We start from the raw sequence: 27,899 nt of genomic DNA on the forward strand, positions 1-27,899 counted from the left end.
ACGAAAAGACTCCTCTATGGGATTTGGCTCCTACCTTTGCAAGTTTATGCACTGACTTTGGACTTTTATATTTGCTACTTGCTCTTTCTTTATTTGTTTTAGTGTTTTACGATTTTAAACACATTTGTTCACAATTGGCGTAGACTTTTCCTGTTGAGCGGCATTATTCTATTTCTGTTGGGTCTTTGATGGAGCCCCGTCTTTTAGGTTCGCTGACTCCTTTTCTTATCTATTTGGTTGTACAGTGCTGGTCCTTCTGTTTGCTTTTTATCAATTCAGGACAGTAGTGTCAGTAAAACATGATTGTATTACTCACCTAAATTGTGACTATGACTCTCAGAATACACATATCAATTACTAACCTTAAAGGACCACTATAGTGTAAGGAATACATACTGAGTAAACAATTTGCTGAGAATTCAATGGGAATTTCAAATTAAGGTCAAAATTGCCAAACAGTATAGTTGACTTACAGAATTTTTTTCAGTTCACCTGTTTTGGTCTTAAATTTGAAATTTACTTTGAATTCTCCAAAGTCGCAATAAACTAAAAATCAAACACAATTGTTTTTTTTCATCGTAACACCAAGACAGTCATCAGGCATATTTTACAGTGGAATGTGAATATTTTAAACTTGTTAAAACCAGAGCCAAATCTGAATTAAAATAAACATTTGAATTTGAAGTTCTGTAAGATTAGAATTCAGAGTCTCTATATACAACATGCCCAATCTTGGTGCCTCCAGCCTCCTATTAAATAATAGGAAAGGATTATAAGAAAAACACTGTATCTCTAATTTTGCCCCAACTCCAAGTGAGTCTTTCTTATCACTAAATAGCGTGCTCTCTCTCTATGACACTCAGACTGTCTATGCCAGGCTGTCTATGCCAGGCTCTCTATGCCACCCAGGCTCTCTATGGCAGACTCTCTATGGCAGGCTCTCTATGCCACCCAGGCTCTCTATACCAGGCTCTCTATGCCAGACTCTCTATGCCACCCAGGCTCTCTATGCCAGGCTGTCTATACCAGGCTCACTATACCAGACTCTCTATGCCAGGCTCTCTATGCCAGGCTCTCTATGCCAGACGCTCTATGCCAGGCTCTCTATGACACTCAGACTCTCTATACCAGGCTCTCTCTGCCAGACGCTCTATGCCAGGCTCTCTCTGCCAGACTCTCTCTGCCAGACTGTCTATGCCAGGCTCTCTCTGCCAGACGCTCTATGCCAGGCTCTCTCTGCCAGGCTCTCTATGACACTCAGACTCCCTATAGCAGGCTGTCTATGCCAGGCTCTCTATACCAGGCTGTCTATGCCACCCAGGCTCCAGTAAAATGCCGGTGTTCTATCTATTGGGAAGCGGCCTGTGACGTCACTTCCGCCGCCCATCGCTGGGCTCCAGTCACCGCTGCACTGGGACAGGATAGAGCAGTCTCCCTGTGAACACCGGGCGGGTTTGGCTGAGAGCAGACAGACGGTCACACTACAGACTGCCGCCGCCAGAGTCAAGGTACGGCGAGGTGGGAGCCAGGGTGGGGCCGGGTGTCAGTAATGGGATCCTACAGACTGCATGGAGGGGCACCATGCGGGTCACGTGGCCGGTGTGTGAGTGTGTTTACATGGGGGATGTGTTGTCTGACTGGTCTCCCTAACACCAGGGATGGCTAAAGCTATTCGCATGCCAAACTGTTGTTGTGAACTACGTTTCCCGTGATGCCCAGCCGTTGGGATTGTTGGCTGAGCATCATGGGATGTGTAGTCCAGAAAAGTGTTGTTGTTTTTTTTAAAGCTCTATTTATGGGTCAATAAATTGTGCTGCTTGTAAGTGGAGGAAAGGAGGGTGTGCAGGAAGCTGGCTGTGGTTGATTTCTAAATAAAATATTTGTTCTGTTTTGGAGAAGGGATATATTAATCAGAATCATGTGGGATTCTGATGGCTTTTTGTAGCACTGCATTAGTGCAATTTAATATAAATAATATAAAGTCATGCACAATATAAATACAGAACGCCTAGAGCAGGGATGTCCTAAATCAGTATTTTCCATGAACTTCCTACCTTTACACCCTTTTGGCCACCCCTGTTCTAAAGTATACTTTTTGTGGTATATGTGTAGCTGCCACCTTTTAGCCTAGCTCAAAAGTAGACAGACATCCATAAATTTTGGTAAAACAGCACATTTAAAAAAATAAAAATAAAGTTGGGAAAACCTGCATGTACTATTCAGTCTTGTTATGCTTAATGCATCCTGTTAACTCTCAAATTGAAATCTCAATAATGAAGAGAGGTTTACAACACAATAAAGTTAGGGAGGAAAAAGCAAAACCTTGAGTTAGAAAATCTATTTATTTTGGATATTTTTAGCATAAAGTTTGGCTGTTTTTCAAATCTTCACTATTCCTTGTTTGTCATGCATAAATATTTCTTGGAAGCAATTAAAAGTTGGTGAGTGCACTGGGAAGGAACCGTTTATGTATTCTGATACTATAAGCTGCAATACTCACCCGTCTGCCCAAATGTATAAGAAATCTAAAATACATGGCATCTATATTGAATAGGCACCCTGACTCACTACAAACGGTAAAGCCAACATTATATTCCTAAAGGTCCTTTCTAGAACAGCTGCTACACATTTCTTTGAAAGGAGTCAGTGTATTCTGTTGCAGTGTAGAATAGGGAACAATATATACAAAGCGTGCTGTGTGTGTGTGTGTGTGTGTGTGTGTGTGTATATATATATATATATATATATATATAGTGCACAGCTAGATACCCAAAAAGAACAGGTGGTTAAGGGGGGCTTACTGCGGGTGTGTCAGAAACATACTTGAATAAGAGACCTGAGTGGTCTTGAAAGCCATGATGGAGATATTGATTAATCTCCGAAACTGCTAAATGTGGATGTAATTGTTTAATTGGATTTTTAAACCTGCAAGCTGCATCACTTTACATTCATCTAGACTGTAGTGAAGCCAACTCACTATAAGCTGTGTACTGTGGGAAAGTTTGGTTTTGTAAATAGTGCCAAGACGTCTGTGATGTGTGCCAGGAAAATGCTTAATTCAGTCCATCGTAATAGTTACACCATCCCTTCTAAGTCATGTACCTAGGGATACCCAGTTTATCCAACCCTATGTGTGCCAACATCCAAACCCCCAAAGTATAGATTTAAAAAGACACCTACCTCAGGACAACATCTATTTATCTGCATGAGGGAAAGTTGGGTTTTGTATACAATCCCATATTGGCGTTTCTTATTTTGCTTCTGTTATAAACATGTGCCATTACAAAGATTTAAAAGCAGACTGCGTTTTTGCAAGCAAATGGTAAGGGATACATAAACTTTTTATCACTTTTTTTTTTTAATAATATATCTCTTTCCTGATTACTTTAATTCATTTTCTATTGCATGTGTTAAACAAACTGTAACATACTGCAGAATGTGTTGGTAGTCTATAAATTACAGTAATCTGAGAATAGTACAGGCATTTTCTGGAATTAATTTGAAAAATGTAACCTCAAAGCACCCTGAGCCCACTCTCATGTTCTTTTGTAAAAGTTGCTGCTACTAAAGACGGCCTACTACAGATGTCCATGAAGGCGCCTTAGTTTCCTGGTTGTCTCTTTTTATATACTGTGCATTAGACGTGTGCACGATGCAGAGAGGATACAGAAAACTCTGTCACTTTCCCAGAGAGAGAAAGAGAGCCGAGACGCAGACTGCGCTGCATGGCTTGCAGCTCAGCACATTCTGAAACAGAGCCTGGTTCACTAAACAGTAAATTGGGTTGCGTATAAGTCTAATAGCAGGTCTGGTAAGGATGCTTTCAAATTAGCAAAATGTGAACCGACTTTGTTTTCCTGGCACTATAGTGCCCTGAGGGTGCCCCCACTCTCAGGGTTGCACTCCCACCGGACTGAAGGGAGAGGAACACTCACCTTTCTCCAGCACCGGGCTCCCTCGGCACTGGGGCCTCTCCTCCTCCTTCGGTCATCGGCTGCATGCGCACCAAGAGCCGCGCGCATTCAGCCAGTCCATAGGAAAGCATTCTCAATGCTTTCCTATGGATGCTGGCGTCTTCTCACTGTGAAAATCACAGTGAGAAGCGCGGAAGCGCCTCTAGCGGCTGTCAATGAGACAGCCAGTAGAAACTGGATTAACCCATATGTAAACATAGCAGTTTCTCTGAAACTGCTATGTTTACAGCAGGCAGGGTTAATCCTAGTTGGACCTGGCACCCAGACCACTTCATTGAGCTGAAGTGGTCTGGGTGCCTATAGTGGTCCTTTAATGAAGCAGTTTTGGTGTATAGATCATACCTCTAAAGTTTTACGGCTCAATTATCTGTCATTTAGAAGTGAATTTTTTTTTTTTTGCAGCCCTAGACACACCTCCCCTGGCTGTGACTGACAAAGCGTGCTGTGAAAAAAAAATGGTTTCACTTTCAATCAGATGTAACTTATTTTAAAAGTTTCCATCTCCTGCTCTGTAAATTGAACTTCAATTATAAACAAGAGGCTCATGCAGAGTCCAGCAAACTATTAACAGAGCAGGCGATAAGAAATTCTAAATTAAACAGAATTTGCCCTAAAGGAAGTATAAAAATTAGATGACTCTTTACAGAAAGTGTTTAGGATAGCTGTGTATGTCACATGCAGAGAGGGTTGATAGGGCTACATAAACAAAGTGATTTAACTCCCAAATGGCAAAGAATTGAACAGTGAGACTGTAGGAGCATGATCTATACACCAAAATTGCTTCAATAAGCTAAACTTGTTTTGGTGACTATAGTGCCCCTTTAACGTAACTTAATTTTTACATAACTATTAAGATTGCGATTGAGTTTTCCTGTAAGAAAAGGATTAATTGATTCAAAGTACAGTGTAAAAAAATAAGTTATTTATTTATATATATATATATATATATATATATATATATATATATATATATATATATATATATATAAAATAATTTTTTAATATTTTCTGTCTATAGCTTCATGACTTATAGTATGTTCATGTGTTTTGATGTGGTTGCAAGAACAGTTGTCTATTTATTTTATTGAACCTCAAAAATTTGTGAATGGTTTTTCAGATGCTGTGTTCTTGAGACAACAGAATGATTTATTAGATTACTTCTTTTGGCACCGCAGACCAGGTGAAAGTGCAGAGAAGATGGCAAGCCCTTTTGTACCTGTTCCTTTACCAATGGGGAATTCGTCTTCAAGCAGCATAGTAAATAGGAAGCAACGGAGGTGTTCCCTTGGTAGCAACTCTACTAGTTCAAACTCGTCCAAGGAGCCACCTGAAGAACCCAAGCCTACAAGTTACAAGAAGCTAAGTGTGCCTGATCAAGCAAGTTGCTCATCTTCTGTGTGCAGCAGCCCTCTAATAAGGACTAAATTTGACTCTTCAGTAGAATATAGTGCACGGCCAGCAACGGATGGTCCTACTTCTGATGTACTGGAGCTGGATGATAGACCCTCTACACCAACCATACTAGGATATGAAGTGATGGAAGAGAGGGCAAAGTTTACGGTGCGTTTTCAAAATTTGCTATTTTTATTTAAGCTTCAGTGTCATTTTCCTTTTTTTTTTTCTTTTTTTCTCCAGCTCTTCATTATCGTTCCAGAACCAGCTAGCAAGCCTTATTTCTGAAATGTGCAATAAGATGTTAAATGAATGCTTTAAACGTCTGTCTTCATATAGTGAATTAAGGTTTCGTATAAATCTTCGCTCTCCCCACAAAACAGTATTAATATAAAAAGTTTTGTTGAATTTTTAAATTGCAGCTATACAGTAATTTGTAACTTGATTCTTACAAAAGGTAAACTCAAAGCCGCATACTCACTACAGCTTATTGTACTGGTTATTGTATTTGAAAGCTGTGGGTGTAGTTCCTCAGGGCTTCACCACTAGAGAGCCTGGGTCAAGTCAGTGTCTCAGAATGCCTTAACAGTAATTTAGCTGAACCTTATGCAGTAGTTGTGAATGTTGGGAATTTTAGTACACAATAGTTCTATATATCAAGTCACCATCTTAATGTGCACTCATGTCTTTCTTAAAACAGAAATTGTGCTAGTTTTATTGTTTGTGCTTGGACTAACAAGGAAGCATTACCTTGGATCATTAATGGGTGCCTGTGATTGTCTGAGAGTGTCAGCTGACTGCTATTATCCTTTCACGATACACATTGCTGGTATGAATTGGTATGGCTAGAAGGAAGTGTGTAATCTTTGCCTGAACCATACATCCCATACATTCAGTAGGTCATCCAGTCAATGTTAAACTGCTTGGAAATGGAGCAACAGTGCCAGGGGACTCCAGGCACTATAATTGTCCAATGAGATTAAATGGTTATCGTGTCAACAGTGTTACCTTTTAAGTGTATTTAATCGTAATTTACATAGAACAAAAACACTAAAGTTATTATTTTTTTGTTCAAATTGACTCTTAGGACCCCTAAAACACTTGCTGAAGTTCCTTGTATGTGAAGAATTTATAGACAAAAGTCGTGATTTCAACAGAAAATAGCACTTTTTAATATATTTCTCTCGTAACACCTCTGGCTTTCAGACAACTGGTCCTGTTAACTTTCTGGTAATTAGCTCAGTGGTTCTAAACTCAAGAGGCAGGCAGTTGTCCAGAGCACCTATCTTCCAAAAACCTCTCATTGAGCTGCATTGGGAAGTCTGTGATTGGACAGCCACAGAAAGTATAAGTTGGTTTAAAAGGGGTGCCCTTTCAAAGGCTTTCTGCAGCTTTTGCAAGCTGTTTTCACATATACATCAAATAAAAAAAAAAAATGCACAATTGTATGCAAATATCTACTAAACAGCGATTTTTGTTTATATATTTGAACAGTGGAGTGTCCCTTTAAAGGGAAACTCCAGTGCCAGGAAAACAATCCGTTTTCCTGGCACTGGAGGGTCCCTCTCCCTCCCACCCACCAATCCCCAGTTACTGAAGGGGTGAAAACCCCTTCAGTCACTTACCTGAGGCAGCGGCGATGTCCCTCGCCGCTGTCTCCTCCTCCGTGCCGCTCCTCCCTGTGCTTCCGTCGGCCGGTGGGCGAGACTGATCCCGCCCACCGGCCGAGGAGACCTAATGCGCATGCGCATTACGTCTCCCCATAGGAAAGCATTGAAAACGAATTTCAATGCTTTCCTATGGGGATTTGAGCGACGCTGGAGGTCCTTACACAGCGTGCTATAGAGCAGGAAGTTCCTTTTAGTGGCTGTCTAATAGACAGCCACTAGAGGTGGAGTTAACCCTGCAAGGTAATTATTGCAGTTTATAAAAAAACTGCAATAATTACACTTGCAGGGTTAGGAGTAGTGGGAGTTGGCACCCAGACCACTCCAATGGGCAGAAGTGGTCTGGGTGCCTGGAGTGTCCCTTTAAGAGGGCTCCGAATCTTCTGTCAGAATGTTTGATGAGCAATAGTAAAAGTAAAATTCATGTAGCGATATTTATCGGCAACAAATAACTGAAAAGAGAGAATAGAACATCTTTTTTTTTTCTTTCTATAAAGTAATGGGATTTTTTCCAAATATCTGACACTTTACCTTACTGTTTAAAGCTGAAAGACCCTTTGTGCATATGTATTTAGTAGAGTACTATGCTGGGGTGTTTTTTTTTTTGGGGGGGGGGGGGGGGGATTGTTTTTTTTTTTCTTTTTTTTTTTTTTTTTACCCTTTAATTAGTAAAATTATTGCAATGATTGCACCCTTGTCCTAGAAAAATAACTTTTAAATGGGCCCATTTAAAGCACTGACACACACAAAAATTTTATTTTCTAATGTGGAAGTGTAATTCCCATAGTAGTGATATGCTATATGAGGGTCTGATCTGCGAGCACCTGGTGGAATCTTGGTTTGAGGACAGCCCAAGTGGCATGCTCGCACTACAGCTTGTAGGAGATCATATGGTCGCTAGTTGGCTCCTTTGATATTGTGAAGTTAACAGAAGCATCTTTGTGTGACCTGTTCTGCTCATCCCTGTTACCCTTTAAGTGTCATTTATTTATTATTATTTTTTTGTAAAAACAAAAGTTTTCTTTACCAGGCAGGAAGTATACTTTCAGCCTCTTATAATCAAGTATGCCCTTGGTATATGTGAAATGACAATAGTTACCCTTAAAACTATATTCGTTGACAGTTACAAGGTTACATACTTAAAATAAACACAATGTTGGCAATTGTTGCACATTTTTATTTGGTTGATACATAGAGACTGATCTTTTCAAATAATTGAGTTTACTGGATCTTATTACATTTCTGGAAGGTTTGTTTGTAAAACAGTTAACATATTGTGTGATTATATAGACTGAAACAAAAGGTCAACAAGAGGGGGAAAAACACAATAAAAATCACAATGGTGTGTCTGTCTTCCTATCTATATTATACATAAATATTCAAATCCTTCCATCACACACCTACACATACACATCATAGAATGCACTTTTGCAGCTACTCCCAGTACTCTCATCCTACACTTATAAACGCTTTAAAATCACTTGTTTGTCTCATTCGTTCCTTTTACCTCATATTTCTCATACCTTCCCATCATATTTCTCATACCTTCCCATCCTGACTTACCCTAATGATATTGAACAGAAGTGATCTGTGGCTTGATTGTCATTTTTCCTTACATATTCATTTCTATCTGTGTGTAAATGGTCTGACGGTCAAACTGGAGTATATGACATCATGTAAATGATGGATATCCTAATCATTATTAAGGAAAAAGCAGCAAAATCATATGAAAATGTATGGATGTGAATTGGTGGCATGTTTTATGACATTTGCATAATCAGTGATTTCTACTAGCGATTTGGTGGTGCAATCTCATACTTTTATAGTAACATTTAAACCGGTACTGTTTCTGAGCAAAAATAGACACCTGTGGGAGAAAAAGAGTGGTACCAATTAAAACCAAGTGTCCAAATGGAAAAATCTTGATTAGAAACTCTATATACCATATGTAGCCAATAAGGGGCAAAATATCCTTGCACACAAATGCAAAGAAATCCTAATGTATCTCAGTGGTTATCCAAAGGCACAAACGGTCTTCCAAGACATCAGTGAGATATCAAAAAATCAAATATAACTAGAAAGCTACAATTTCTGGGGAAATTGTGTGAAGTGTTCTTGCCTCCACCAGTAGTCTATAACATACATTTATAAAAACATTAGCAGGTGCAAAAGGCCCTGTCTATGACATCACTTGCTGCTGCAGCCTGGCACAGGTCAAAGTATTTTGGCGGTTGCCATCTTCAAACGGTCGTATTTTAAAAACTATAAATCCTACAGCGAAGAGCTTTATATAGAATCACAAGACCCAGACCTACATTTTGATGCATAGTATGTCTCTGAAGTATTAAAAATGGAGACACAGTCACAGTTTAGAAATTGCCCTTCAAATTTGAGCTGGCTAGTGTGGAGTTTCAATGAATGTCAATGGACGGCGTGAGTTGCAAACAAATGGTCATATCGTGAAAACAATCAGGACTATGGCTTAGCCGTGGACATTTTTAGTGGCAGCAGGGATAGCTGAACGTTTTGATATAAGATTTGTGTAGGTGGGCTTGAAAATGAGGGAGTGGTGGCAGTTTAGAAATCATGTCCTGATTTTTCAGCTTTTGCCAGCTCCCACTCTAGCTTTGGACATTTTGCCATTCATTCCTATGGGACCAATTTTCCTCGAGAACGACGATATTTCGAGAACCATTCGGCGAAACGTTCCACAAAGTAATAGCAATCCAATTGGGAACAATCCGCACGTTTCGGTATATAACTGTCTATGTAGTGTAAAAACTGTGGGAGGAGTTATGGTGGTAAATTTGGCTATAATGAGAATAATATATATGTGAGAGAACATTAAGTGGTCTTGCTATGCAAGAACACCTAAATAAAAATGTGTATCTTAAAGGATCACTCTAGGGTCAAGAACACAAACATGTATTCCTGACCCTATAGTGCTAAACCCACCATATAGGTGGCTTGTACTCCCCTCTCCCCCCCCCCCCCCCCCCCCAATAAAAGTTTAAAACTCGCCTTATTTCCAGCGCCGCGTGGGTCCGCCTGGGCTGGCTCTGCCCCCTTTATGCCATCATCAAAATGGCAAATTTTTAGCCAATCCAATGCTTTTTCATAGAGAAAGCATTGGATTGGCTAAAATCAGCATGGGGGCGGGGTCAAATGCCGTGACTCAATGCATCTCTATGAGAAAAATTCAGCATCTCCATGCAGAGCGTGGGGACGCTGAACGGCACTGCTGCCTACTGTGCAGCCCTGAGCCAGGAATCCCCTTCAGTGGCCACTTGAAAAGGCAGTGTTTACATGAAAATGTAAGGGAGCTATTATACTCACCAGAACAACTACATAAAGCTGTAGTTGTTCTGGTGACTATAGTGTCCCTTTAAGGTGTAATAGAAAGGAAGAAGTATAAATACTTGTATTTGTATCCAGTTCTTCCTATAACTTTCTTAAATTGCTTATGGTTGCAAGTTCACACTTGATCTAGAGAATTACGTGGTGTCCAATGCTGGTATGAACCTCTTCTAGGAATGATATGGTCAACTTCATGTTTTTGGTGATATTTTATCATTATGACATCCAGATATTTGGTTGTCTAGCCACATACCTGGAACTCTGTAGATATTAAATTGTAGTTTTAGTTTAATTAACTTGGGTTTGATAAATTAACTGGGAGTTGCTTAGTTTTGAAGGGGTACTGCAAGTACAAGCTTAGCTTTAATGTATTTTATAGCTTCCATTAGGATTCTTGCAGGGAATTGCTGGGAATTCAAAGTTAATTTCAAATATAACACCAAAAAAGCCAAACTGGAAAAGTTCTCAACGTCGTTGTTTGTAGCTTGGCTATTTTGGTCTAAAATGTGAAATTCACTTTTTATTTAGAATTCCCAATAATTCTTACTTTAGTGAACAACCATGTTGATGTTGTGGTTCTCAAACTCTTTCAGAATTTGAAACCAGAAGGAAGAGGAGCTTCACCTTTCAAAATTCGATGGTCTAGCCTTTATACCCACAAAGTCAGACTAAGGTCAAACGGAAACATTCTCTTAGTCCGCTGTGCTTTCAGTTCATTTAGTCTGGCCTTAAATTTTATATTCACGTTGAATCTTTGATTTTTCTATTCAATTAATAAACCAGTTTTTATTTGTGTGTTTGTGTGTTATTGTGTTCCCTTCAACCAAGATAATGTATTTTATGACTACGAACATGTTAATAGTGCAATAAATGGACACAGAGAATCCTGACCAATTGAATCCTTTTCTTCTTATGTTTTCTTTGACGTTTTGCCACAGCACATTGGTAACTATTGTGGAGAAACGTGCTTATTGATTAACCATGAATCTGTGATTTTTCTAATTTCCCTCTGTCTGGCAGGTTTACAAGGTCCTTGTTAAAAAAAGCCCAGAGGAGAGTTGGGTTGTGTTCAGAAGGTATACAGATTTTTCAAGGCTTAATGATAAGGTAAGGAAAAATACCAGCCAAATAACATGTTTAAATGTTTTTTTGTTTTTGTTTTTTCAATGTGACTCAGCATTTTTTTTTTTTTTTTTTAATTGTAATTTGATTGTTTGGCATTGCCATCGTTGCAGTGGTATGTGTTATCTCTGTCCATACATTGCTCCCTGTATAGGGCAATTCACTGAAGTAAAATAACTAAATTAGAAAAAGTCAAATGTGTTTTTCCTAGTATATAGTGGCATTACCTATAGGATGTACTTTCTTATGCTGGACAATTAATCCTGCAATAAAATGCTAAACAGTTAGCTCCTTTCCCTCATACCTTAAAATGCCGATTCCCAAAGCACTACCTCAGTTCTATATTGTTCCTCAATCGAGACAGACGTCTAACCCTTTCTTTCCTTATGTAGGTGAAGCACAAGGATTGGTGCTTCGGGGAGTCTGATAGCTCCTCGGGTGACAAGCTGCATTACACAGACCTCCTAATCCTTCAGGGTTATGGGATGCTGAAACAGGTTCTGGTTTTATGGCCTATGTTCTGGTGGAATTCAAGGTAGAATGTCCCAGGTGGTGCACCAATCGGGAAGCAGACCTGGAGTCTACCCACAGTGGTGGAAGGCACTCCTGGGTGGCTTTGTCTTCCAATCACGGTATTGAGCAAGTGCGACCAAAATTTTAGCTTTTGGCGCAAGATTTGAATTTGCACTGTGCCTATTCATGATGTGCCAGCCTCCCTAGAAGCAAAGATGCTTGTCAGAACAAGTCCACGGGGTCTCAAGAACCCAATGGACAAATTGGCAGAGATTTTCTGCAAGAGAATTTACTAAATTACAGGATTTCAGTGTAAAGCATATATGGCTGGGGCATTAGTTGCCAACGCTCAGAATATTTAGTTACAATCATTGGAAGATTGTATTCTGGAAGGATTAGAGAAATAATTAGTCCATCTGCTTGAAAACATCTGGCTGGTGAATAAAGTGTTGGATATATCTGAGGAAGTATTCAAACCGTCCACTTAGGGGATTGTCTCAGGTCGCCAGAAGGGCATTATGGCTCAGATCTTGGATGGAAGATGCGGCATCCAAATCTGCATTGTGCAAATTGCCCTTTGAAAGAAGCGCAAACTATTTAGCGCTCCTTTTTAGAAACTCGTAAAACAAAGGCCCTTTCTCAGTAAAGATATAAATGGAATTGAAGATTCCCATCCTAAAGTCCAAGAATTTTCAATATAATGACTGATCTTGCAACTTTCGTAAATAGAACCGGTATTCGAGCTTCAGTGATAAACAAGGAAACAGACAGAATAAGAGGAGAAAGTTGTGACGCCAGAAAAGTGGATGGAAGATTGCAATAGTTCAGCCATGCATGGGAGCTTACAACATAAAATCTGTGGGTATGAAGCACAGAGACTGATACAAAATCCAAGTTCTTCGAAAAACCTGCTCCAAATTTCCTTTGTTTCTTTGTTCTCCTTATCCATCTCAAATAAAATCAGATGATCTATCTAGTCACAGAGTAGGTCCCAAAGCAACAATCGTTCGAAGGGATGTACTTGACTTTTTCTGGTTCTGTAACAAGACCTATCATTTTCACCCATCGTGGATCTAAAAAGGGTGAACAGATGCATCCAGTATCAAAGGTTTTGAATGTGGACCATTCTTTCTCTCACCGGTATGTTACAAAAAGGAGACTATATGGCAACTTTTGATTTAAAAGACACTATCTACCAACCCAAACCCCTCTACATGATAAACAACTATTAAAACTGGTGGTATAAGCGACACACAATATCATAGCGTGTCTCTGGAAACAAAAGGTCTGTCCAGCACCAACACTGTTGTATCACAAAATACAACAATACCTTCAATACGAGATGCTAACCACAACTGCACCCAAACATAGGACTTCACTCATAATAACTGGCAACGATGGTGCGACTACACAACAAAAACCACACACCCACCGTAGCCTCCTTTGTACGAATAGAAAACCTTGCGCAAGCAAAGGACTACACACCTGTACACAATGTATAAGATAGAGACAGGAGAAAGGCAAAAATGTATAAAACCATGAAGATGGCAAACAATAAAAAAAAAAAACTCTGTTTGTAAATAATGAAATGTAGCTGTCTAGTGAACCATGTGATTTATGCATACCTTTTTGTACCCCACCCCTTCTTTCCTTATGTACCTCCCATGAGGTTAATTTGAAAACTCAATAAAACACGAATTAAAAAAAAAAAAAGACACTATCTACATGTACCCATGGTGGGTTCGGGACAAGGTGTTATTTAAGATTCGCAATCCTCAAGTCAAGGGAGAGGAATTTTACCTTTCCAATTCAAGTCCCTTCCCTTTGGCCTGGCTTCAGCGCTAAGGATTTCTAAGAGCCTTTCACTTCATCTTCCTTCTCAGAAGATCAAGAGAATCAAGAAGGAAGTTTCTTCTATACCGAAGGAGGCAACATGTTCCATCAGGTCAGCCATGAGTCCGATGGGTATTCTCACTTCCTCCAATACTGCAGTGCAGTGGGGAAAAGCCTGGATGACGCCACTACAATGCGAAATCCTGACGAATTGGTCAGAAAAGGAAGAGGACTTAGAAACCGAATTCAGCCTGTCAACAAAAGTTTGGAAGCTACTTGTGGTGGATGAACTCAAAGTTGCTGTCCCTAGGTTTATCTTTCCGGCAAAGGGAGTGGCTCACAATCACAACAGATGCCTCAAAGTTTAGTTGGGGAAAACACATCTACAGCAGGGCATTTGGTCCACAAAGGAGGCATATCAGTCCTCCAATTACAGAGAGATGAAGGTTATCTTAAAAGCACTTACTGCTTTCAAGCCATGGATTATGCAGTATTTTGCCTGGCTTCTTCATCTCCTACGGAAGAGAAATGCACCTTGTAGACGTCAAAAGAGCTCTAGAAATTTATCTCAAATGCTCATCTAGCTTCCGTTTACCTAAATGAATTTTTTCAGGGAACATATTTAGGCAAAGAACCGAAACCTACTATTGTCAGAATATTGACTGATACGATTAAGTTTGTATGCAAGGTCATTAGTCTGATGTTACCTCTGCCAGTGAAAGCGCACTCCACCAAAGCTATGGCAACCTATTTGCAAAGCAGATATGACTTCTTCTCCTCCTCAGAACCTGCTCCAGACTGTCGTCATTTGATTCACTGACATTTTTCAGGAACTTGCTATATCCCATAGGTACTGCCACTATATGCTAGGAAACACAGACATTTTACTTGCTGTAAATTCTTTTTTCCTTAGTTTAGTGACAGTACAGCATGCCCTCCCAATTTTTTTGTATTAAAGTTGGATATTTTTGCAGCATTTGGCTTCCGTGTGATTTCTTGTTAAGACTGAGGCAGCTCTCTAGGTATCGAAATTTTAAGGTATGAGGTAAAGAAGTTATTTATTTGTTTTAAGTTTATTTTTAGGGTTACTTTTTAAGGGAAAAAACAATTTAGGTGATTTTAAAAAACCTTAAAAATAATTGGAAAAGAAAAAAGAATTTACAGTAAGTAAAATTTCTGTTTTCATTTTGGCTATTGGAGCCTTAAATTGTGAAATTCACTTTAAATCCCTGGCAACTCTCACTTTTTTTTTTTTTTTTTTTTTTTTTTTTTTTTTTTTATAAATAACCCTGTGTAGTGTTTTTGATGGTTGAGGGAATTTGGAATACTTTGGAGTACACTGTCCTCTGTTTTGCAGGCTCTTGAAACCAAAGTATGACCAGAGTAAACCTGGGGCATCTACAAACCATTAGTTGGAGATAAATGTGTAGGAATGTGCCCATTGGTTTGATGTTAATTTAGTTTTTTTATCTAAAAGAAATAGCAAGTTGAATGGTTGACTTCTTGCCATTTTAGGTTATAGTCCCACAGACAGGTACCGTATTTATCCGCGTATAACACGCACTTTTTTCCCCTGAAAATACGCTGTGTTATACGCCGATACGTGTTATACGCCGATATCCCATACAGGAACTTTAATTTCATGTTCCGGTTTCCGGAATAGTGTGCACACTTCCTTTCAGTCCCGCCGGAAACCGGAACATGAAATTAAAGTTCCTTTACCGCGGTGCAAGCGGTGAAGCCGGCCCACGCTTCAGGACAGGTAAGTAATTATGGGAGGAGGGGGGGGGGGGGAAGTACACTAGGGGAGGGGAGGGGGGGGGGAAGTACACTAGGGGAGGGGAGGGGGGGGGGAAGTACACTAGGGGAGGGGAGGGGGGGGAAGTACACTAGGGGAGGGGAGGGGGGGGGAAGTACACTAGGGGAGGGGAGGGGGGGGGAAGTACACTAGGGGAGGGGAGGGGGGGGGAAGTACACTAGGGGAGGGGGGGGGAAGTACACTAGGGGAGGGGGGGGGAAGTACACTAGGGGAGGGGAGGGGGGGGGAAGTACACTAGGGGAGGGGAGGGGGGGGGAAGTACACTAGGGGAGGGGAGGGGGGGGGAAGTACACTAGGGGAGGGGAGGGGGGGGGAAGTACACTAGGGGAGGGGAGGGGGGGGAAGTACACTAGGGGAGGGGAGGGGGGGGGAAGTACACTAGGGGAGGGGAGGGGGGGGGGAAGTACACTAGGGGAGGGGAGGGGGGGGGGAAGTACACTAGGGGAGGGGAGGGGGGGGGAGTACACTAGGGGAGGGGAGGGGGGGGGAGTACACTAGGGGAGGGGAGGGGGGGGGAGTACACTAGGGGAGGGGAGGGGGGGGGAGTACACTAGGGGAGGGGAGGGGGGGAAGTACACTAGGGGAGGGGAGGGGGGGGAAGTACACTAGGGGAGGGGAGGGGGGGGGGGAAGTACACTAGGGGAGGGGAGGGGGGGGGGAAGTACACTAGGGGAGGGGGGGGGGAAGTACACTAGGGGAGGGGAGGGGGGGGAAGTACACTAGGGGAGGGGAGGGGGGGGAAGTACACTAGGGGAGGGGGGGAAGTACACTAGGGGAGGGGGGGGGAAGGGGAAGTACACTAGGGGAGGGGAAGGGGAAGTACACTATGGGAGGGGAGGGGGAGAATACTATGGGAGGGGAGGGGGAGAATACTATGGGAGGGGAGGGGGAGAATACTATGGGAGGGGAGGGGGAGAATACTATGGGAGGGGAGGGGGAGAATACTATGGGAGGGGAGGGGGAGAATACTATGGGAGGGGAGGGGGAGAATACTATGGGAGGGGAGGGGGAGAATACTATGGGAGGGGAGGGGGAGAATACTATGGGATGGGGGGAGGGGGAGAATACTATGGGATGGGGGGAGGAGGAGAATACTATGGGAGGGGAGGGGGGAGAATACTATGGGAGGGGAGGGGGGAGAATACTATGGGAGGGGAGGGGGGGAGAATACTATGGGAGGGGAGGGGGGGAGAATACTATGGGAGGGGAGGGGGGGAGAATACTATGGGAGGGGAGGGGGGGAGAATACTATGGGAGGGGAGGGGGGGAGAATACTATGGGAGGGGAGGGGGGGAGAATACTATGGGAGGGGAGGGGGGGAGAATACTATGGGAGGGGAGGGGGGGAGAATACTATGGGAGGGGAGGGGGGGAGAATACTATGGGAGGGGAGGGGGGGAGAATACTATGGGAGGGGAGGGGGGGAGAATACTATGGGAGGGGAGGGGGGGAGAATACTATGGGAGGGGAGGGGGGGAGAATACTATGGGAGGGGAGGGGGGGAGAATACTATGGGAGGGGAGGGGGGAGAATACTATGGGAGGGGAGGGGGGGAGAATACTATGGGAGGGGAGGGGGGGAGAATACTATGGGAGGGGAGGGGGGGAGAATACTATGGGAGGGGAGGGGGGAGAATACTATGGGAGGGGAGGGGGGGAGAATACTATGGGAGGGGAGGGGGGGAGAATACTATGGGAGGGGAGGGGGGGAGAATACTATGGGAGGGGAGGGGGAGAATACTATGGGAGGGGGGAAATTTCCTGGAATTTCTTTCTAAAAATGAGGTGCGTGTTATACGCCGGTGCGTGTTATACGCCGATAAATACGGTATATAGTAGCTTATGTTAAAGGGACACTATAGTCACCTGAACAACTTTAGCTTAATGAAGCAGTTTTGGTGTATAGAACATGCCCCTGCAGCCTCACTGCTCAATCCTCTTCCATTTACGAGTTAAATCCCTTTGTTTATGAACCCTAGTCACACCTCCCTGCATGTGACTTGCACAGCCTTCCATAAACACTTCCTGTAAAGAGAGCCCTATTTAGGCTTTCTTTATTGCAAGTTCTGTTTAATTAAGATTTTCTTATCCCCTGCTATGTTAATAGCTTGCTAGACCCTGCAAGAGCCTCCTGTATGTGATTAAAGTTCAATTTAGAGATTGAGATACAATTATTTAAGGTAAATTACATCTGTTTGAAAGTGAAACCTGTTGTTTTTTTTCATGCAGGCTCTGTCAATCATAGCCAGGGGAGGTGTGGCTTGGGCTACAGAAACAAAGTGATTTAACTCCTAAATGACAGTGAATTGAGCAGTGAAATTGCAGGGAAATGATCTATACACTAAAACTGCTTTATTTAGCTAAAGTAATTTAGGTGACTAACGTATTCCTCACCCGATAGTTTTGAAAACACCATCTACCCCGCCCCCCCTGCTCTCCCTAAATCTAGTATAACCTTACCTCTACTCAAGTCTGCTGCTGCTGGCCCTGAGCTGCCTGCTTGACTGACATCAGATGTGTTGCTCAATACCAATCCCAATGCTTTCCCATAGGAAAGCATTGGGTTGGCCAAGATACAATAAGCTATAGTTGTTCTGGTGACTATAGTGTCCCTTTTAATTATTTTATAATACATTTTTGGAATTATTTCCCAGATAGGTCGAATTTGCAGTCCTTGCACTGGAATAACTTGCTTAAGTTTAATAATTTCAGCAGATTGTAGCAGTTATGAGCCAAAATCAGAAAGAACACAGGTTCATGGTGAATGCTTTCACCACTACATATGTTACAAAGCGTTAACTGCTAAATATTGTGCCTGCTTAGAACCATGAAATTGAGCTGGTGTTTTCAGTTGTGATAACCGTTTAACCCCTTAAGGACACATGACATGTGTGACATGTCATGATTCCCTTTTATTCCAGAAGTTTGGTCCTTAAGGGGTTAAAGTAATACGAGAACAGAATACTTGGATCTGTGAAATGCCTTTTATTACACACCTTTCCATGGTGTTTTTTTTTTTTTTGTTCTTGGTTTTATTTTTATTGCAACTAATGCGATCAGTTATGCTATCTCACTCCCAGGTGAAATTGCATAGGTAACACTCCCACGGCTGTAATTTTATAACCCAGGCTTTTAAAACTTGTTTTTTTTAGTTTCTTTCTAAATCGTCAAGGTAATTAATTTTTCATTATTTCTGCTACAACAACACTGACAGCCAGGGTGATTGGCTGAAAACATACTTTTCTGTTCTAAGTCAGTCAAATCAGATCATCATGTTTTTGCCACTTTAGCAGTAGCACACAACCTCATAGAATTTATATTGATGGAATCATATCTAGTCAGCTGGTTAAGAAACTTCACTGTGCACTGTAGCATGTTAAAGCGTCCATTATGCAAATTAGTCATAGCAGTCCTTTGTAGATATTTACTTGGCAGGAATAGATTGTACTAGCAATTGTATAAACATTTTTTTTTTTCTCCTTTACATTTTTTTATTTATCTAACTTAAACCTTTTTGGCATTGGGAAAAGTAAGAACTGATGGTTATGTGTTGTAGGAAAAGTCAAAATTTAATGCAAATAATAAAACAATCACTTTGCAGAGTTATAAAAAAAAAAGTAAAAGCACATCTGTAGCATTGCATATTTTGAAATAAAGCGCCTAGATTTCTAGTATGTGCTCCAGAAACAAAAGGCTGTTCCGAAGTGGTCTGACTCAATCACATGACAAACTGTCTCCCTAAGGCAGGGGTAGGCAACCTTCGGCTCTACAGATGTTTTGGACTACATCTCCCATAATGCTTTTACAGCCATATTGCTGGCAAAGCATCAAGGGAGATGTAGTCCACAACATCTGTAGAGCCGAAGGTTGCCTACCCCTGCCCTAAGGCTTAAAATAGATTTTCTACCTGAAATAAAATGTTATTTGCAACAATTTAGTTCAGTTTAGAGTTGCAAAACCAAACATCTATCGTGTACATAAAGGAATAATGAAGGTAGTCACCATATTGCTCTTGCATAGTACTAGTTAGGCTAGTAAATATACTTCTACATGTATAGAGTGAAATATTTTATCCTATCATGTAATGTTGGCCAAAAGTAACTTTGAACTGAAGTAGTATTTCTTTCTTTCTCTTGTCCTTCTGTTAGCTTAAAGAGATGTTTCCAGGCTTCAGACTTGCTCTGCCTCCCAAGCGGTGGTTTAAGGATAATTATAACTACGACTTCCTGGAAGATAGACAGTTGGGTCTGCAAGCGTTCCTACAGAACCTAGTGGCTCACAAGGACATTGCACACTGGTAAAATGAACTATTGTTTCAGTGATTTGTTCTCACGTGGTCGGTGTTCTTGGTTACTTGTTTACCAGCAAATGTCCAAGTGTGAACATCATTATTTTGGGTACAAATTATATTGTAAGATTATTTCAAGTGATCTGTGGTATTGCATGATACATTGACTTTTCAGAGTTCATGTCAGCATTTTATTTTGTTTTTTAGAGCTTTAAATGGACACTATAGTCCTCAGAAGTCACCGGCATAGCAAACAGGGATAGGAGGGAGATTTAAAAATCCCTTATTTACAAATACTTATTTACTAATAATTTTTACTTAGTATTGGTAAAGTTGGCTGAAAGACCAGTGTTGTTGGAATTACGGGCTTATCTACTAAGCCAGGGCTCGACAAATCCCAAACGCCATGGCGACCAGGAATTTAGTCCTGGAGCCTGGGATTTGTGAATCTGTTCCCTCCAAGGCGGTTAGATGGCCAGCTGCGCATTCTTTAAACTGACGATGAGGGAGCTGTGATCTCTCCCTGCTTTGCATCACTCCAACCCTGGCCTCACTAAGAGGTGCGCGAGGGAGCGAAGCACAGCTCCCTCACTGCCAGCCTACAGAACGTGCAGCAGCTTGCCTGCCCCCACTGTCCCCAAGCCTGCTGCCCAGTGGATCACAGGGAAAATTGATCCATTCCAGCTTTCCCAAAGCTAAGGAGGCTGGGTGGAATAGAATTGCATGAAAATATGTAATAATGTGAGTTTGTGTGTGTCTGTCTGTCAGTGTGTGTATGTGTTTGTTTAAGTGACCATGCCCCCCCTCAAATTACGTGGGAATAGTGTTTATACTCCTCTTTCTTTTCTATGCCGTATCTGTCTCCCCATGGCTGGACCCGCTTCTATGGCTGAGATAATCACGCTTGGTGATCTCTGCCAATCCAATGCTTTCTTATAGAGAAGCGCTAAGAAGCTATTGCGCATGCTCTGTAAAACACTGACCAAATCAGCATCTAATCACAGAGATGCATTGAACCAATGCATCTTTATGTGGAAGGTACCGCCATGCAGTGCGTAGAGGCACTAAATTTAGGTGCTGCATTCTGTGCAACACTGATATAGGAAGCAATTCAGTGGCTGTCTAAATGACTGCCACTAGAGGTATCTCTAGGCAGCAATGTAAACACTGCCTTTTCTGAAAAGTCAGTGTTTACATTGAAAAGCATGCAGGGAAAGGCTGTAGTGGTCCTGGTGACTATAGTTTTGTTGTTAAAAATAAAGCTTTGTAAGTGGCTCCTAATTTTTTTTTAGCTTGCGCCTAGATTCAAAGCAAATTTGTCAAGCCCTGTACTAAACGACTGCGCCTTTGACCATATCGGAATTTCATTCATTTAAATGAAATTTTGAACCGAAGGAATTGTACAAATGTCATCCTAATCCAAATAAATAAACTACTCATTCTGTTTTGGTTTTTTTTGTTTTGTTTTTTTGTTTTTTAAATCCTGTGAATTCGCCTGCGCCCTGTCTAAATGACAGGACTTTCCAATTGCGAATGAAGCAATGCGAGAACACAGGAGAAGAGGTAAGTATTGTGGGGAAATGTCTTTGATATGGAGCGGACTTGAGCTCCTCCTTTGGTGAAAGAACGTCAAGCGTAGGAAAAATACATAGGACAAAGTAGTCCTTATTTTGTCTTGTGTTTTAAAGAGAACTAAATCAGAAAGGACAAAAAGAACAGATTCTGAGAGAGGAAGAGAATCAACAGGAGAAAGGTAAGTATGGCATGACAGTGCCGCTTTAATGACACAGAAAAATTATTCTGTTTTGTGTGATTGCTGTTTGTCTTTACAACTAGCTTGTAGTTTTTTTTTGTTTTTTGTTTCTTCCCACAAGACTAGTTTTGTTGTTTCCTTGTCGATTCACAAGTACTTTTTCCTAGCCTAAATCACATGCTTTATCTATTCTAGCACAACAGATGGTAGTGTTTGGTAGGATGCACTCATCCACCCCATAAAGGTTGAAAGAGGTCATTTGAAATGTTGTGCCCAGACAACAATGTAGCACAAGAAATATAAAGGCCTTACAGTGGGACGCTCATGAATAATTTCTCATCCGCAAACAAACATCTCCTTTCTAGACTGTTGTGGCTACGTGGGACTTAGTCTCCTAGGGGGTTCATATGGGAAGCTGAAAGCAAATTCTATCTACTAATATGTCCTAGGATATTTTATTATTTATATTTTATTAGAGTGCTCTTATCCAAAGGAATTTCTCAATCTATACTTTGTCTAACAGGAGCATGTAACACTGCCTGTTAATGTGCTGGTCTAACTGTTCATTTAAATTTTCCCAAAGAGGATTTATTATAATTTTAGGATGAAAAGTACAACGTGGGATTGGCACCAGCATGTTTTATAAACAAACAGATTTTCTAAAGTTAAAAGGCTAACATTCAACAAAACGTTTTTATTTCATTATATAAGTTTCTTTGTAAAATTTTAATGATGAAACATCATCATTCCCTCATACCCCCGTTAATGTCCTCACAGAAAAAAACAAAAGAGAAATGCCCATGAATACCAGCAGAGCCAGCAGCAAACTGAGTACAATGCAAATAAATAAAAATATTGTATTTACTGTTGCAATTACTAAAAAAAAATTAAAGTTTAAATGTAATGTTTCCATTTAAAGGAACTCCTGTTTTAAGTTGCTTTCTTTCTTATATTATTACTAATTGCAAATTAGCAAACCTACATCGAGATTCTGCATTTACCCTTTGTAATGTACCCAGATGGGCAAACCATCAGCTGAAACAATTACATTTACACTACTGTGGCTGCCTTTCGGCATTTAGTGAATAGTATTTTCAACACAAAGCTTGCTGAAAACATAGGCATCAACTACAGCCCATCTATAACCTCATCTCTACTGTGTAACGTTATCCTGGCTTTCCACGCTCAAATGTTATGAAGGATTTGAACATAATCCGTTTTAAAGAAAGTAACACGATTTTTTTTTATTGATTTTTTTTTATTACTGGCAAATAAACTGGTTTTGTTTTTGTTTGCAGTGCTCCGGTGAGACTATTTCTTTGTTTGGATGAGCCCCCTGGACCTTTTGATAGTTTGGAAGAGAGCAGAGTAAGTCATTTTTATTTTATTTATGTTAAGAAAGCAAGTACTTTCTCTTCGATACAATAACATGTGCATTAATAAATCACATCTTTGCAAGTGACATCTCTGTTTGCAATGCAGGCATTTTGTGAAACTCTGGAAGAAACAAATTACAGGCTACAAAGAGATCTCTTAGACAAACAGAATGAGTTGGATGAGCTTAAGAAGCTACTAAATGAGAAGAACCTACACATCCAAGCATTAGAATCTCGGATACAGTGAGTGATTCATTTTCGAAGGGGGAATATAAAATCCAATATATTTTTTTGTTGCATTAATAATGAAAGGAGGATTGCTGTAAACTTCCTGAAACAGTTATCCAGAGATGAACGTGTCCTTTTTGATCTGTGTAAGATCTGCTTTTTAAGAAAGGATAAATGATATATTGACATTAAAAGAACTGCTAGTTTTGATTCAAACAGGAAGTGGCACGAGTACTATTTATCCATTGTGGACAGTTCCTGTTCTCCCACAAAGGTTTAACAATTAATGAAATGCATTGGTTTGTTTCATCAATGTTTTCTTTGTTTCAATATTGATAGCTTTGAGAACCTACTTTTGCATTCATGTGAGAGAATGGATCACTTCTTTTCATTAGTACAGCTGTACCTTCATTTTAATTGCACGTTGAAGCATATGTACCGTATTTAAGTTTGAGGAATACAAGCCACAAAGGCATACTTTTGCTATGGTCATTGTTTTCAGACTTTTAAAGAAGCACTCCAAGGTGAAAATATAAATACATTTATTTTTAACCTTGATGTGTAACTATAATAAGCTAGACAACCATTTTACAATAGAATCCCTTAATTGTACCTGCCATCCTATGCTTTGCAACCATCCTGGCAACCAGTCCTGTTCTGCCGTCCTGACTCTCAGAGTAACCAAACCAGTGAAGTCATTAGAATAATTACTTTTGCCCAATCCTGTACGGTCATCACAATGCATAGCATGCTGGCAACAGATAACAATGGCAACACAGATATCCCCCATGTTGCCCAGGTAATCTTTTCAACCAATCCTCCAGAACACCATCCCCTCCACCATCGAGGAGTGATGTCACCAGAGGAGTGGATTACAGGTAGGTTTTTCTCTTATAATGTTCCAAAAACAATTATAGAGCACTTGCCAAGCAATTGCCGCGTAGTAGTTTCGATGCTTTTAATGTCTCTTTAATGTGTTAAGACTAAACTATGTGTAATCGGAGCAGAGAAATCCCGCAGACACTAAGTCAATAGTCAGTGGTTAATGATGTTATATGCCGTGAATTCTCTAGCATCATTTATGGTATGCATATGAAAACCAGTATTTACAATGTGGTAATTCCCTATAACTGCAAATGAGCTCTATAGAATATTACTAAAAAAAATTAGATAACCTTGTTTTTCCCACTTCAAATGTACACCATGTTTCTGTAGCCTAACTGTACAAGATACATGTCTACACCACAGCTATCCATCTAACGTTAAGCAATGAGGCTTTACAATTTTGATAAAGTATACCTGTGCACATTTTTATTTTATTTATTTTTTTGGTGTTTGGAACGTGTCTTTACAGTCTTTATAATACTCTGGTTCTAGTATGTCAGCACTTTGAGTGAGGATGTGTTATCTTAATATTGTTTTATTATGTTTGCATGAAGTGTTCTGTTTGTGTTCTTAGAATGAATTTATCTTTAACTATTGGTACAGTTCTTCACTGTCCTCCTCAGTGTCTTTTTGCATGACTTTTGTGATAAATCGGTAGCCTTCTACCTATCTCTGGTTCTTGTGTTTAGAAACACGTGATCAGTTTGTCTGCCATAAAACAAACGATAAGGACAAATTTGAACAGTATATATTGGAAGTGGAGTGGAAGCAGAAACAAAAAAATAGATATCTAGATGTTGTGTGTGTATATATAGTTGTTTTTATTTTACCAATGAGCATAATTATCTTTTTTCATTTCTAAATGTGAAATAAACTCTTGCAGGGAAATGTCTGGAGGGCAAAGCAGCACACGCAGGCTTTCTGGTGAGGAGAGCGAGTGTAGTGGAGAAGTGGAATCATCCGCCATAGAAGCAGACCAGACTGCGTTAACAGACAACTGGTACTTGCATAGACCTATATTCCTATAACTCATGGAGAGTGTGTGTGTATAAATATAGTGTTTCTTTATGTAAGAATATATATTTTCTACATGTAAACATAAATTGGTTAACATTAAGCTTGATAAAGCTCTAGAACTGCGTCCATGTTTTGAAGTGGTCATAGTGCTTGGAGCCCATATGTTCAGTTTGAATGCACTTTGCTGCTTTTTAACTCCACCTCCAGCAGTAGCATTAGCTAGTCATTACGTGAGGTCTGGGCTGGCTAATTTTTAATCTGTGCACAAGAGTTGTCTGTCATCACAATGCATAGCATGCTGGCAACAGATAACAATGGCAATACAGATATCCCCCATGTTGCCCAGGTAATCTTTTCAACCAATCCTCCAGAACACCATCCCCTCCACCATCGAGGAGTGATGTCACCAGAGGAGTGGATTACAGGTATGTTTTTCTCTTATAATGTTCCAAAAACAATTATAGAGCACTGGGCTTAAAGTGCAATAGAAAGAGAGCTAATGAAAAAATTCTTGGTGGTCTGGAACTTGGTTGTGCTATACTGTTGTGTTGTTTTGTTTTGTTTTTTTAAATAATGCAATAAACCATTAACATTTTTTTTTTATTATTTTTTTTTTTCACCAGCTCTTCTAAGGACAGCCATGAAAATTGTTGGGTTGAGACTCTACATGGTGAACTTATCCCAGAGATTGAAGTAGCAGAGGTAGCAGATCCTGATGAAGATGTCTGATTGACCTGTACAGTGCCTAGACTCATGTTAACGTTCTGCGAGTCTCCGAAATTGTTGCCATGCACTAGAGACTTCACACGAACTCTCACTTATGCAAATACAGGAAGTTTACATGTTAAAAAAATTACAAAATGAACCCCGCCCTTTGCTGCTTTAGGATAATTTTGTTGGAAATCAAATATTAAATCTGGGTGTAGGAGTCACTGATGCCAATTGAAATCACCAAGTAAGGTCTTTAAATGAGTGGTGTAAATGATAAAGTATACATGTTTAAAGCCTATTCGATTCCATCTAAATGGAATTATTTCATGCACTTTTGACAAAGAATTTCTATGAATGACATTGTTGCCACCAGAGAATACATCATGTTGCCAAGACAGTGGTTCTCTCTTTTATACACAGAATTGCATGTTACATGCTAAAGTCTGTGCCAGTCTACTACTAGCATCTGTTAAGATCATTCTAACATATTCAAAACTACATGACACTCTGTGGCTAGACGTGTGTCCACAAGTGTTACAACTGTTTTGCAATTTTTAATTGGGCAACTGTGCTTTTTTTTTTTTGAACTCTACATTTCTTTGGAATATTTAGGGAATCTCTTAATATCCTCCAAACAGAATTAGTTATACCAATATACTGTCTGCAGCAGCCATAGTTAAGCTGGTGTTCTCTGAGTAAGCAAGGTTAGCAGTCAACCACCTCCTGCCATCCGGACTGAATCAAAGCTCAGTCTGGATTGTGTATACCTCTCATTAATTCATGTTTTTAGAAATCGTTATGTATATGCATTTTCCAATATTTTAATGAATTAATGTAAGGCGACTAGACGTACCAAATTACAGAGTATTTATAAATGAAGTGTATGGAAATCTGTATTTGTTATTCTTTTTATATGAAGCAAGAAAACAGACAATTATATGTGTGTAAAAAAAATTAAATATATATATAATATATTGTATACAGAATGTAAGTCACAAATGCAAATATTTGCAATAACAAATGTAGGCTAATTTTTGTGTGTGCTGGGATATATCATTTCATACAGCTAGGTGGCTTACCATTTTGAGAAAAGAAACACGTATAACTGATTATTTTCCCCCCTCCTTTGTATTCTTCATAAGAACCGTAGTAATATGCTTTACCATACTTAGCAGGTCTTTTATGGTGCAAGAGCAGTTCATTTAGGGGGAGGGGGGGTTTATTATAGGAAGCTTTTGATGATGTTGTATAGGCAATAGTCTGGGTGCTCTCCTCTGAGTGAATGCAAGAGTGGTACAGCATACATGTTTTTAAAATACTCTTTGGGTGAAGAAAAGTTTGTTTATTCAGGGTTCCTCCTACCAGAGTCTTCGAAATCTAAAGGGGTACTTAGTAAATCTGTCAAAATGATGGAACCCCTAACGGCTCTACATTTGCTCATGTAAAACGTCTGCAGTGTTAAGGATTAATAGGAGAGCTGTGTATATAACAACTTCTGACGATGCACTTTTAGGGGTTAATATATATATATATTTTTTTTTTTAAATGGTGGCAACAAAATGTGTATATCAATATCTGTAGTAGTTTCAAACAACTTATTCCAATTAATAAACACAATTCCTGACAGGTATTTCAATACATTACCTTTCAGCAGTTGCACCTACTTGTCTAGTTAACATTTCTGACAGTTCGGCTGGATCACCTTTTTTGGGAGTATTTGTTTAACTCATAGCTGGATCTTATCAATAATGTCATAAACCCCGGTGTAACTGATTTCTGTTAGAGTGCCTAACCATCTGTGTTATTTTGGCTTTTGTTTATTTTTTTTTTACTTTTTATTAAAGGGATTATAAAACCTTAAATTGATTCATGTCGACTTCATATCTTATACTTGCATCCAAAGATAAACCAATATTTTTATGTGTATTGAAGCCTTGCATTTCAGTAATATATAAGGCATCATCTA

At 40.1% G+C, this 27,899-nt stretch overlaps 1 protein-coding gene and 1 long non-coding RNA gene across 2 annotated transcripts in view; both read left to right on the forward strand.

Moving 5' to 3' along the window:
* Nucleotides 1-27,899, forward strand: part of LOC134607801 (uncharacterized) — an 876,365-nt gene that overhangs the window by 710,546 nt on the left and 137,920 nt on the right. The gene's annotated exons all lie outside the window — the stretch shown is intronic.
* Nucleotides 1,394-27,795, forward strand: SNX16 (sorting nexin 16). The gene is made up of 8 exons (XM_063450353.1): nucleotides 1,394-1,508; nucleotides 5,092-5,534; nucleotides 11,411-11,497; nucleotides 19,824-19,972; nucleotides 23,015-23,084; nucleotides 23,199-23,335; nucleotides 25,089-25,205; nucleotides 25,846-27,795. The coding sequence occupies exons 2-8, from the start codon at nucleotides 5,172-5,174 to the stop codon at nucleotides 25,949-25,951; spliced, it is 1,029 nt and encodes a 342-aa protein (XP_063306423.1). The 5' UTR covers nucleotides 1,394-1,508; nucleotides 5,092-5,171; the 3' UTR covers nucleotides 25,952-27,795.

This window comes from Pelobates fuscus, chromosome 4 (assembly GCF_036172605.1).
Source record: "Pelobates fuscus isolate aPelFus1 chromosome 4, aPelFus1.pri, whole genome shotgun sequence".
Lineage (NCBI taxonomy): Eukaryota > Metazoa > Chordata > Amphibia > Anura > Pelobatidae > Pelobates > Pelobates fuscus.

What these genes read in the sequence shown, in the direction of transcription:
- SNX16 (XM_063450353.1), top strand. Translation starts at nt 5,172, where the DNA reads ATGGCAAGCCCTTTTGTACCTGTTCCTTTACCAATGGGGAATTCGTCT. An exon ending in AAGAGAGGGCAAAGTTTACG is followed by an intron (nt 5,535 to 11,410) that starts GTGCGTTTTCAA and finishes TCTGTCTGGCAG; the next exon opens with GTTTACAAGGTCCTTGTTAA. An exon ending in ATAGTTTGGAAGAGAGCAGA is followed by an intron (nt 23,085 to 23,198) that starts GTAAGTCATTTT and finishes TTTGCAATGCAG; the next exon opens with GCATTTTGTGAAACTCTGGA.